This window comes from Arachis stenosperma, chromosome 4, assembly GCF_014773155.1.
Source record: "Arachis stenosperma cultivar V10309 chromosome 4, arast.V10309.gnm1.PFL2, whole genome shotgun sequence".
Taxonomy (NCBI): Eukaryota; Viridiplantae; Streptophyta; class Magnoliopsida; order Fabales; family Fabaceae; genus Arachis; species Arachis stenosperma.
In genome coordinates this window covers 54,824,325-54,837,801 of record NC_080380.1, presented here as the reverse complement: position 1 = coordinate 54,837,801, position 13,477 = coordinate 54,824,325, and the positions used below count along the sequence as shown (strand labels likewise).

Below are 13,477 nucleotides of genomic sequence, written 5' to 3'. Positions count from 1 at the left end.
TGATTATGGAGGCCACTTTAGTGGTGAAAGGACAGCTACAAAAGTCCTTCAGAGTGGGTTTTACTGGCCGACTCTCTTTCGGGACTCAAGAGAGTTTGTGAAGCACCATGACAGATGTGAAAGAGCCACGAATCTCCCTGCCAACCATGAGATGCCACAGTAGGGGATTCTTGAAGTTGATTTGTTTGATATGTAGGGTATTGATTTCATGGGACCTTTTCCACTCTCACATTCAAACACCTGTATTCTAGTGGCGGTTGATTATGTGTCCAAATGGGTGGAAGCTGTGGCTCTACCCACCAATGATGCCAAAGTGGTGATGAGCTTTCTTCAAAGATATATTTTCAGCCAATTTGGTATCCCAAGAACACTCATCAGTGATGGTGGAAGTCACTTCTGTAATAGACAACTGGAATTACGTCTACAAAGATATGGAGTCCGACATAAGGTGGCAACCCCCTATCACCCTCAGACAAGTGGACAGGTTGAGGTTTCCAACAGGGAACTCAAGAGGATTCTAGAGAAGACAGTTATTGTTTCAAGAAAAGACTGGTCTAGGAAGCTTGATGATGCTCTCTAGGCTTACCGGATAGCCAACAAGACTCCTATTTGCATGTCCCCTTATCAGTTGGTCTATGGTAAAACTTGTCACTTGCCAGTTGAGCTGGAGCATAAAGCTTACTGGGCAATCAGGTATATGAACCTTGATGTAGAGGCTGCAGGAATTAAGAGAATGCTTCAGTTGAATGAGCTTGATGAATTCAGATATTCACCCTATGAGAATGCCAAGCTCTCTGAGGAGAGGACCAAGATATGGCATGACAAGAAGATGGCCATCAGCGTTTTTGAGCCAGGTCAGAAAGTGATTCTATATAATTCAAGGCTCAAACTCTATCCCGGGAAGCTGAAATGCCGGTGGTCAGTGTAACACCCTAATTAGCCTAAGCCTTACCTCGCGCCATAAAGCAAAGGTTAATCAGAGATTACGACAGTTCTAAGTTCATACAGATCATATATAGAAGGAATTAATAATATCTAGAAGCCCGATGAATGATATATGATTTGAAAAGCGCAAACATACTAACGAAACTACTAGCTTAAAGCACAAGATATAGATATGATAAAACAAAATAATAGAGTATAATATCATAAGAATCTAGCCACGGCTATGGAAGTTTAAGCCGGCTAACCATATACAGATATACAGAAACTAGACAGTAAAAATAGCTTATACAAGTTTTGTTTTCTCATATACAAGCCTCTAGGCAAAGCAAAATACAAAAGTGAGAGATGTATAAACAAAATAAACAAAAGACTCCAAAAGAATCCAAGATTCTCCGCTTCTGTTACCATCCAAAACAACTCACCGAGGTGGGTTGCGACCTGCATATGAAAAACACAACAGAAATACGGTATGAGAACCGGAGGTTCTCAGTATGGTAACAATGCCCAATGATGTAGGATATAAGACCCCGGGATGCCAAAGGCAATCCTAAGCTCCATATCTATCACAAGATTTCAAACTTAAGCATTCTAAAATAGATAAGCATAATATACCAACATTAACTTAAATAAATGATAAACCCCGATTTCGTGGTTTATTTTGTGCTTAATTTGGGAGGATTTTATCACCCTTTCCCACATTTATTCAATAAAATAGCATGGCTTTGTAATTCTCCCTTGAATTGTACTTAAGTGTAAAAACATGCTTTTAGGCCCTTAAATTGGTGATTTTAACTCACTTTAATTCCATCCGATGCCTTGATATGTTTGTTGAGTGATTTCAGGTTCATAGGGCAAGTATTGGATGGAAGAAATGAGATGGAAAGCATAAAAAGTGGAGAATGCATGAAGAAACCAAGAACTAGGAATGCATCAATGGGCGCGCACGCGTACAAGGTGCGCGCGCGCAAAAGTCAGTTCGCCTAAGGACGCGCATGCGTACATGCCGCATTCACGCGGATGAAGAATTAGTCAATCGACGCGCACGCGCACATGGCGCGTACGCGCCGATACTCGCACATGACTCACTTAAAAGCAAAACACTGGGTGCGATTTCTGAGCAGCCCAGGCCCACTTCCAACATGTTTCTGAGTGTATTTCATGCAGAATTGAAGCCCAAGCAAGGGGGAGCAATTGTTTGTGGCATGAGCATCATGTAGCTTAGTTTCTAGAGAGAGAAGCTCCCTCTTCTCTCTAGAATTAGGTTAGGTTAGGTTAATTTCATCTTAAATCTAGTTCCAATTTCATGTTCTCATCTTGTTTTCTCTACAATTTCATGTTTCTATTCTAGATTCCTCTTAGTTTTCACATTAATTCCCCTCTTTGCTCTCTTTTGTAATCATGCACTCATGATGGATTTGGTTTATTTTTAATGCAATTTAATGTCTGATGTTCGTTATTGTTGATCTTGTTTAATTGCACTTGGTAGTTGTTAGATTTTACTATCTTTCTTGTCATTTATTATGCTTTCATTTTATGCCTTCCAAGTGTTTGACAAAATGCTTGGTTGGATTTTAGAATAGAATTCTATATTCTTGGCTTGGGAAGGTAACTTAGGAACTCTTGAGTTGCTAATGTCCAAGTGATTGATGATTTGGAGCCATTGACCTTAGATCTCACTAATTGAATTGGTGGAGAACTAGGACTTATGGACTTGGATTGACATAGCTCATTTGACTTTCCTTTATCATTTAGAGGATGACTTAATGGGGTTGATCCTTGCCAATTCTCATGTTGTGGTTAGTGATAAGGATAGAGATCATTGACCACCAACCCTTGCCAAGGCTCTTTTGTTATTTGAATTTCCTTATCATTTGCTTTTCATGTCCCTTATTCTAAAAACCCAAAATATTCCTTTATAGCCAATTGCGATCCTCGTGAGACGACCCGGAGTCCAAATACTCCGGTTAATTCTTATTTTGGGGTTTGTTACTTGTGACAACCAAATTTTTGCATGAAAGGATTATTGTTAGTTTAGAAACTATACTTTACAACGAGACTTCATTTGTGAACTCTAGACTGTCAAGAATCACGTTCATCAATAAACCAGGTCATTTATCTTAGGGGATTTCTACTCAAACCAAACACCGCTGTCCCACAGCCTCCACCAACCGATCTTCCATGCGATCCCATCACCACCGCCTTCTGAACCTCCTCAATCCCAGTAGAAAACACATGTAATATACAATGCAAGTAAAGCACAAGTAGAAGCATATAAGGCAAATAATTTAGATAGCAAGTAAGCATGTAATTCAATTAGGCAAGCCATTAAAAGTAAACAAAGCATACAAGCAGATAGAAAATACATATGATGAATGCCTGCCCTACTGGCTGTGATATCACATTTTCGGGTCAACTGCCAACCCGACACATCTCCATGGAGACGTTGCCCTTCAGATTTCTCATATGGGAACCCGCGAGATATAGTGCTCGGATCACTGTCCAGGTACCGGCGCCTGCACGCTCTATAGATCCGAAGGGATGCGGGCGGGATGCTTTTGCCTCAGACCTCACATCTCAACGTAAGAGGGATTAACCACCGTCCATACGCCGCCGCTGCTACTTCAACAGGCGGGATTCACCACCGTCCCTGCCGGGCGCATAGCGTCTCATAATCTCAGGAAAAACATTATTTCAGTGGTTTTCAAAAAGCATTTTCAGTATACAGAGATCCATCATCTCAATCCGAGTCCTCGACTCATCTCAACCACTGTCCATTCATAACTCAGTTTTCAAATATCAAAATTTCATCATTCCTCATCTCATATATCAAGCATCCTTCACCTAACGTCAAACCATTCTCAGCACGCCAGAAACCTAGGCCTCCATTTTTTAATTTATCATAAAATCATATACTAGAACCCTTAAGTTATATCCCATGTTCTAATACTCAAAACTAGACCCAAAAGTCTTAAAATTATATTATAGAAGCTTACAACCTTGTTAGGAAGGTAAAATAGTTGAAAAACAAGTAAAATTTGAGAAACAGGACGTGTGCGGCCGCATAGGTGTGTGTGTCTGCGCACGCCCCAGAAATTTTAACATGTGTGCTTACACACAGGGGTGTGCGTACGCACAGGTGGAAAAACTTACAGAATCTGTTCACTCGCACAACCTGTGCCAGCGCCCCTAACAGAATGGCCTACCTTAACGTCAGCGTGAAAAAAAAAGAAAAAAATAGGGGAGCCCATGCTGAACTTGGGCTGCACCAAGTTCAACGTGGAGGCTGCGCAACACACACAACACAAGCGACGCTGACCATACTTTTCCCCAAGTTCAACGTGGATATAGGGAAGTTGGCTGATAAACCCATATTTTGTGATATATTTTGTGCTTAGTTTGAGTGATTTATTCAATCCTGCACCCACTTATTCATATTAATTGCATAGTTTTACTTTCCCTTCCTTATTATGTGATGTATGTGAAAAACATTTTTCCTATGCTTAAAATTAATTATTTTAATTACCTTTATTTCCATTCGATGCCATGATTAGTGTGTTGAGTAGTTTTAGATCTTCTAAGTCAGGAATGACTTAAAGGATGGAAAAGAAAACATACAAAAATAGAAGGAAAGCGTAAAACGGAGTTTTAAGAGAAACTGGCATCCACGCGATCGCATGAACGACACGACCACGTGCCAAGAGTGAAGAAGCAGCGACGCGGCCGCATGACTGACGCGACCGCGCACCTAAAGAAGAACACCTATGACGCGGCCGCATGACTGACGCGACCGCACGATAAGGAAAACTCCAATTGACGCGACCGCGAGACCCACCCGACCGCGTGACAGAGGCTACGCACTAGAAATTGCAGAAAACGCTCATAGCGGATTCTGAAGCCCTTTTTGGCCCATATCCAAGTCCAGAAGGCATAGACCAGGGGTTATGAAGTGAGGGAATGCATCCATTTAGTGGACTCTCGAATTTTTAGTCACTTTTTATGATTTAGGTTTAGTTGGAGAGAGGTTCTCTCCTCTCTCTCTTTAGGATTAGGATTTAGATTTAGGATTTTATTTGCTTTGAGGATTATCTCTTTATCAGGTTCAATATTCCTTTTTCATTACTTGCTTTCTCAATTTAGTTTATGAATTCTTCTATGTTACATATTACTCTTTTGAATTAATGTTATTTGAGGTATTCCAGTTAATATTGCTTTCTTTTATTTATGTTATGGATTATTCCCAATCTGAAGACATTTTTTATTCTAGTAGATTTAATTCCTTTTCCTTTTGGTCTTGGTTAAAAAAATCAGTAACTCAGGAGTTATCTTAGCTCAACATAATTGATAACTGTTATCTTTGCTAATTGAACTGAACTTCAATAATCCCAACCTTTTGATGGTGTTTTTTTGGAAAAACGAATTTCCAACACACATATCCAACCGGCAAGTGTACCGGGTCGCATCAAGTAGTAATAACTCACTTAGAGTGAGGTCGATCCCACAGGGATTGATGGATCAAGCAACTTTAGTGGGTGATTAGTTTAGTCAAGCTAACATTGAAGTGAAATTGAGTGAAATCGTAGCCAACAGAATGTAAATTTGCAAGAATTATAAAGTGCAGAAAGTAAATTGCATTGAAACTTAAAGAGCAAGAAAAGTAAATTGCAGAAACTTAAATGACAAGAAATGTAAATTGCTTGAATCTTAAATGGGTCAGGGATGTAGGATTACAGAAATTAAACCAGCAAAGGTAAATTGCATTAAACATAAAAGAGAAAATTTAATTGCAGTGAAGTAAATCTCAAACAGAAGAGTAAAATGCCTTGAAGAATTTAGAACAGAAAGGCAATGCTTAAGTTGCAGCAAATTAAAAGTGATTGAAGATCTCAGGATTGGAGGAGACTAGATAACAAGTCTAGATCTCAAATCCTTCCTTGATCCAACAAGAACAATTGCAGAAGAAGTAAAGGTGAAAGTAGTGAAAGAAACTTCAGATCCAATTTCTCAATTTCCTCAATTATGCAGAAGAACACAAATGAATTTCAGATCAAAGATTGGAACAGAATTCCTCCAACCTCAATCCAAAATTTCAAAACAAGCGAAAGACTAAAGAGAGAGCTATCTATTCCTAATGGAGCCGGCTTCCTCTACAAAGATGGAAATGATGCCTTATATAGGCTTTACAAAATGAAAAATGAAAATGAAATTAAAACAAATTACAAAAATGAAAATCCTAATTTAATTGATCTATGTGCCTTTGAGTGATGATGTGGGCTTAGCTTGCTTTGGATTTGAGGAGAAATGGGTTTGGTTGGCCTTGATTCAATTTGGTGAAGAATTGAATTAAATTGAATTTTGGTTGATTTTTGGCCCATGACACTTCCAGGAGGCTGCCCTGCCCTTGTGGAGGGCAGGGCAGAAAATTGGTGCTTGGTGCATGAGATTGGTGCGGCGTTGTGTGAGCTTGGCGCGGCAATGTGCGCAGAAGTTGCTTCTTGGTGCGCAAGGTGCTGCCCTGCCCGCGCCAAGGGCAGGGCAGGAAAAGTTGGTGCTACCAGGGACGAGTCATGGTGCACGCCTAAAGCTTGGCTTCCTAGAGGTCTTGTGTTCGAAACTTGGTGGTGGCAGTTGTTGCAATTTTTCCTTGAATTCTCATGAATAAAACACGACATTGCCCTCCAAGAGGGCATTCTGCCCTCCTTGAGGGCAGACTTCCTTGGTTTCCTTGTGTCTCCCTCTTCGAGCCTTGATGGAAGCATTTTGGTGTATTTTCGCTTATTTTTGGCCCTTAAAGATGCCTCTCGTTCCTGCCTCAATTGTACGCCAAATATGGATTGCTATATATCGTTGGAAAGCTCTGAATGTCAGCTTTCCAACGCAATTGGAAGCACATCAATTGGACATCTGTAGCTCAAGTTATAGCCCTTTGAAGGAGGCATGGTCATGCTGTGAGCGCCCAGATTTTACCTTAGCGAAATTCTTGCTTTCAATCCTCAATGTGCATCACGATTCTGCCCTTGGCAAGGGCAGGGCAGTGTGCGTGCTGGCTGCTTCCTTCCTTGATTTGGTCATGGGCCACGCTTTTAAAAGCGTGGCCTAAGGCTCCAAAGTGTACCCCAACTTCAAAGTGTACCCCAAAGCTCTTTTTTTCTCCTTTTTTTGTGCTTCTTTGCTTCTTTTTCTTCTTATTTCCTACAAGATTTATAAAATTAAAATATCAAGAAAATATATCATTTAAGTAAAAAAAGCATTCAATATTTAAGCACATCTTGTATGAAAAAGCATAGAAAATGGGTATATGATGACATGTCATCACAACACCAAACTTAAATCTTGCTTGTCCCCAAGCAAGAAAAGAATCATGCAATAAAGATTGACAATCCAAGGTAAGAAGAATAGCAACTCAATGTTCATGGCAAGCTAGTTTTCTATGCATGCTACAATTACAAAAGAGATGTAAATGATTGATGCTTCTATCTAGCTTATTTTATGAAATCATTTTCTTATAATTCTTCCTTGAAACAAGCTTTTGATTTTTTTTTCTCCTTTTGGGTGCTTTGCCCCATGAGTTAATAACAAAGCTACGACTTCTAAATGCTTTGTTTTCAAGTATTACCACTTGATACATAAGCACCACAAGCATTTAATTAGAGGACTTCATTAAGCTCATTTTTTCTTTTCTTTTCTTGACTCTCTAATCATTGATGCTCAGAGCCTTGAGCTTTGAGGGAGTGCTTTTGCACTTGAGCCTAGCCTTGACTTCTAAGTGTTTTGTTTTCAAGCATTTGGCTTGATACATAAACACCACAAGCACTTAGCAAATAAATTGCCATTGGTACTCAGAGCCTTCAGCTTTCTCATTCTTTCCCTTTTTCTTTTCTTGCTTTAATTGTATTTGCTTCTTCAAGGTTTTCATGATTTCAAAAGATTTCACAAAATTTACTAGATGAAAAACTTCAATTAAATAAAATCTAATGCAATTGAGCAACAATCAAACATACTAGCTTTCCAATACTTGTATGCACATGCTAAATTCTTCTTTAATTCCTTGTTTGTTTATGATCATGATGCTTTTTTGCTTTTGAATTTACAAAACTCAAGTTGGTAGTCATAATGTCACAACAACATATTTCAAATCAAATTCAAGCTATGCTTAGTCATACCACACATGTATATAGAAAATATAAAGACAATCATGCAATTTAAAGTGTTAGAAACAAATGAGAGGAAAAGGAACTTTACAACCTTGTAGTCCATCTTCTCTATTGTTGTCATTTTCCTCCCATTCTTCCATTTCCCTTGCCAACTTAGAGTGCTTGCTCATCCTCAAGCAACAATTAGAACAATGGCTATGGGGCTAAGATGGATCATGAGTGTCTTACACAATGAAATGTTAGTAGCATATGTGTTTTGAGCAAGCAAAATTTAAAATAAAAATCAAAGCACAAGAGACAGAGACATAGTGATTGCAAATATAAGTTGGTGTGCATGATACATTGCATAAAAATATAAATGGCACACAAAACTTAGTGTGACACTTTCACTTGAAATTAATGCAAGTATCTAGTAAGCATTGGAACCAAATTTTGTTGCATAGCAATACCAAACTTAGAATGCAACCATATGTGAATTTATTTGAACTAAAACTAAACAAAAGAAACTGTTATTTGTTGAATACAATCACCAAGTGAAGAATCTATCATGAGTAAGGATGTTTGGGTGATGTATTAACAAACACAGTTAATAAAAGAAAGCATTAAAAACAAGGAAATGACTAGAACAATCAAGAAAACTAAAATTGTCTAACTAACTAAAAAATAACACTGCAGCGGCATTATGATTATGTAAACAAGTGGTGTTGCTTGAATGAATTGCATAGAAAAATAAGTGGCACACCAAACTTAGAATCTTGGTGCGTCACTTTCATTTTTGATTTGATGCAATCATCCAAAAAGATTGAAAACAATTTGTTGCAAGGCAACACCAAACTTAGAATGTAACCATATGCCAATTTATTGAATTTAAACAAAGCATAAAAAGAAATGTACCTATGGTTGGGTTACCTCCCAACAAGTGCTCTTTTAATGTCATTAGCTTGACATGTTGCTCTTCACTTTCTTCCTCTTCTTCCAGTTTGTTAAGAGGAATGACCTCAAAGGAGGAAAAGATTCAGCTAGTGTCCCTTGTCTTGGCCTTTCCTCAGCAAGCTTCCTTTTACAAATGGCTTGAGTGATCTTGCTTGCTGGATTAGGGACAGAATTGGTGTTCTTGCTAGTTGCCTTCACTTCTTTGAATTCAAGACTTGGTTGCTGTGTGATTATTGGAGATTTGTATTCATCGAGGGCTTTTTGAATTGGTGGTTCAATGAGCTTGTCCTTCATGAGCCTCTCTGTTTCCCTTGAGTTTGGACGTTCTTGATTGTCCTCCTCACTAGCTTGTTCTTCCCCTTCCTCTTTTACACTCAACATTTGCTTTAGTAGCTCTTTCATGGAGGAGGTTTGTTGATCTTCCCAAGCTTTCTTCATCTCCTCTTCATACCTTTCAATCATGGATTCAAGTGTTGAGAGTTGTTGGGTTAGGAAAGTTTGTGAGAGTTGTGAGTCTTCATGTTCCCTTGTCATCTTAAGTGCAATTTCATTTTCAACCACCTCGTTCTTCATTGAAAGTTCACTTGATACAGTAGCCTCCTTATCTTGCTCTTCCTCCATTGAAATTTCAATTGATATAGGAACCTCTTCTTCCTCTTCTTCACTCACAGATTGTTCCTCATCCTTAAAACTTGGTGATCCTGAATGAATCTTCCTTTGCTCTACATGCCCTTCTGTTTTCTTGAGGAGGAATTCTTGTTCTGTCCAGCGTTGTTTTTGTTCTTCCATAATTTGTTCTTGTCTTTCCAATAATTCTCTGGACTTTTGAAGGGGATCCTCAGCCACTAGCTCAAAGGATAAAGGTTGAGAGTAATTTTGTGGTTGGTGAGATGAGTTGTATAGATCTTGGAGGAAACTTTGTGTTGAGGCATAATCAAGTGATGAAGAACTTTCAAATGAGAAACTGGGACGTGAGGGTGGATGCTCTTCCATTCCTTGGTGATACTCCCAGCCACCATTAGAGTAATGACTTGAATCATTTTGTGGTGGTGGGAAGTATCCCATATGATTTTCTTGCTCATCTTGTGTCTCTGAAGCAAATCTCCATGAGTTGGAGTGCTCAGAATGTGTATTCTCTTGGTGATATTCCCAGCCATCATTAGATATTGGTGATGGTGGATGATATCCCATAAAATTTTGTTTTACCATAAGATGAGTTGAACTCCATTTGTATTTTGTAAACATCAATGAAATTTGAAATTCATGTCACAGAGAAAGAATTTCTTAGTGAGGCAATAACTCAAACACCTTGGTTTCACTTTAAAGCAGAGAACAAAAATAAAAAAAAAATGCTTAATCTAGACTTCTCACCCACTTAATCATTGTTGATCTAATCAATCCCCGGCAACGGCGCCAAAAACTTGATGGTGTTTTTGTGGAAAAACGAATTTCCAACACACATATCCAACCGGCAAGTGTACCGGGTCGCATCAAGTAGTAATAACTCACTTAGAGTGAGGTCGATCCCACAGGGATTGATGGATCAAGCAACTTTAGTGGGTGATTAGTTTAGTCAAGCTAACATTGAAGTGAAATTGAGTGAAATCGTAGCCAACAGAATGTAAATTTGCAAGAATTATAAAGTGCAGAAAGTAAATTGCATTGAAACTTAAAGAGCAAGAAAAGTAAATTGCAGAAACTTAAATGACAAGAAATGTAAATTGCTTGAATCTTAAATGGGTCAGGGATGTAGGATTACAGAAATTAAACCAGCAAAGGTAAATTGCATTAAACATAAAAGAGAAAATTTAATTGCAGTGAAGTAAATCTCAAACAGAAGAGTAAAATGCCTTGAAGAATTTAGAACAGAAAGGCAATGCTTAAGTTGCAGCAAATTAAAAGTGATTGAAGATCTCAGGATTGGAGGAGACTAGATAACAAGTCTAGATCTCAAATCCTTCCTTGATCCAACAAGAACAATTGCAGAAGAAGTAAAGGTGAAAGTAGTGAAAGAAACTTCAGATCCAATTTCTCAATTTCCTCAATTATGCAGAAGAACACAAATGAATTTCAGATCAAAGATTGGAACAGAATTCCTCCAACCTCAATCCAAAATTTCAAAACAAGCGAAAGACTAAAGAGAGAGCTATCTATTCCTAATGGAGCCGGCCTCCTCTACAAAGATGGAAATGATGCCTTATATAGGCTTTACAAAATGAAAAATGAAAATGAAATTAAAACAAATTACAAAAATGAAAATCCTAATTTAATTGATCCATGTGCCTTTGAGTGATGATGTGGGCTTAGCTTGCTTTGGATTTGAGGAGAAATGGGTTTGGTTGGCCTTGATTCAATTTGGTGAAGAATTGAATTAAATTGAATTTTGGTTGATTTTTGGCCCATGACACTTCCAGGAGGCTGCCCTGCCCTTGTGGAGGGCAGGGCAGAAAATTGGTGCTTGGTGCATGAGATTGGTGCGGCGTTGTGTGAGCTTGGCGCGGCAATGTGCGCAGAAGTTGCTTCTTGGTGCGCAAGGTGCTGCCCTGCCCGCGCCAAGGGCAGGGCAGGAAAAGTTGGTGCTGCCAGGGACGAGTCATGGTGCGCGCCTAAAGCTTGGCTTCCTAGAGGTCTTGTGTTCGAAACTTGGTGGAGGAAGTTGTTGCAATTTTTCCTTGAATTCTCATGAATAAAACACGACATTGCCCTCCAAGAGGGCATTCTGCCCTCCTTGAGGGCATTCTGCCCTCCTTGAGGGCAGACTTCCTTGGTTTCCTTGTGTCTCCCTCTTCGAGCCTTGATGGAAGCATTTTGGTGTATTTTCGCTTATTTTTGGCCCTTAAAGATGCCTCTCGTTCCTGCCTCAATTGTACGCCAAATATGGATTGCTATATATCGTTGGAAAGCTCTGAATGTCAGCTTTCCAACGCAATTGGAAGCACATCAATTGGACATCTGTAGCTCAAGTTATAGCCCTTTGAAGGAGGCATGGTCATGCTGTGAGCGCCCAGATTTTACCTTAGCGAAATTCTTGCTTTCAATCCTCAATGTGCATCACGATTCTGCCCTTGGCAAGGGCAGGGCAGTGTGCGTGCTGGCTGCTTCCTTCCTTGATTTGGTCATGGGCCACGCTTTTAAAAGCGTGGCCTAAGGCTCCAAAGTGTACCCCAACTTCAAAGTGTACCCCAAAGCTCTTTTTTTCTCCTTTTTTTGTGCTTCTTTGCTTCTTTTTCTTCTTATTTCCTACAAGATTTATAAAATTAAAATATCAAGAAAATATATCATTTAAGTACAAAAAGCATTCAATATTTAAGCACAAATCATCAATTTCTTGTATGAAAAAGCATAGAAAATGGGTATATGATGACATGTCATCACCTTTTCTTAGGAAATAAATAGGATTCGAAGGTCAAACTAATTAGTCCCTTGACTTTCCTTTGCTTTAGCAAAGGTTAACTAAGTGGAATTAAGATTCAACTTTCATTATTATTGATAAGAATAACTAAGTCTGGACTTCCAATTTCTCATACCTTTCCAAAGGGTTTGCTTTACAGTATTTATTTATTTTAATTGCCATTTAAATCATTTGCCATATTAATTCTTCATTATCAAACCCCAATTTACAATCTCCATAACCGATAATAAGAACATACCTCCCTGCAATTCCTTGAGAAGACGACCCGAGGTTTAAATACTCGGTTATCAATTTTAAAGGGGTTTGTTACTTGTGACAACCAAAACTTTTGCACGAAGGGATTTCTGTTGGTTTAGAATCTATATCTACAACGCGACTATTTTTATAAAATTCTTTACTAGCAATAATCCTAACGTCATTGGCCTATACTCATTCAAATCCCACCAAGTCACGCCAGATTTCAACCAAATCCCTATACTTGATTTCCCCATTGACTGAACCAGCATCCAGCCTTGCAACCCCTGATTCTGTCCACAATTTCAACCTTTCCCTATATATTCCCATGCCCCATCCTTCCTACAAAACCTCGTGATACCCCAAGCCCCAACACAGTCCCGTGACAACATCCCCTTTCACAAGCACCAGCCTTATTTCCTTCCCAATTAACCCCACCCACCCCACCCACCCCACCAACTGCATTAACCCCACTACACATCCTGCCTTCTATATAAACACTACCCAACCCTCCTTCAAACCACAAGCAATAATCACACTTCATTCATCCTTTCCTCGCTTCGGCCACACCAGTCTATGACCCCCCCTTCCTTCTCTCTATATAAGCCCTCCACAACCTCACCACACTCCATTCTGCCTCCCATACCTTACTCTCTCACTTAACCCTCTGTCCCCATATAGCCTTTTAACTTGTGATCACAACCCTTCAACCTTGCCTCAAACCCAACCGTCCTCTACCACACACTACACCAACCACCTTGGCATTAAACCATTCACCGTACCCCCTGTCCAGCCCCCCCTC

The 13,477-nt window shown here is 39.3% G+C and overlaps 1 protein-coding gene across 1 annotated transcript; it reads left to right on the top strand.

The window, feature by feature from the left end:
* Positions 1-613: 613 nt before the first annotated feature.
* LOC130974995 (uncharacterized) lies at positions 614-928 on the top strand. Its single transcript, XM_057899830.1, has one exon. It carries the CDS (start codon positions 614-616, stop codon positions 926-928), a length of 315 nt encoding a protein of 104 aa, XP_057755813.1.
* Positions 929-13,477: the final 12,549 nt, after the last annotated feature.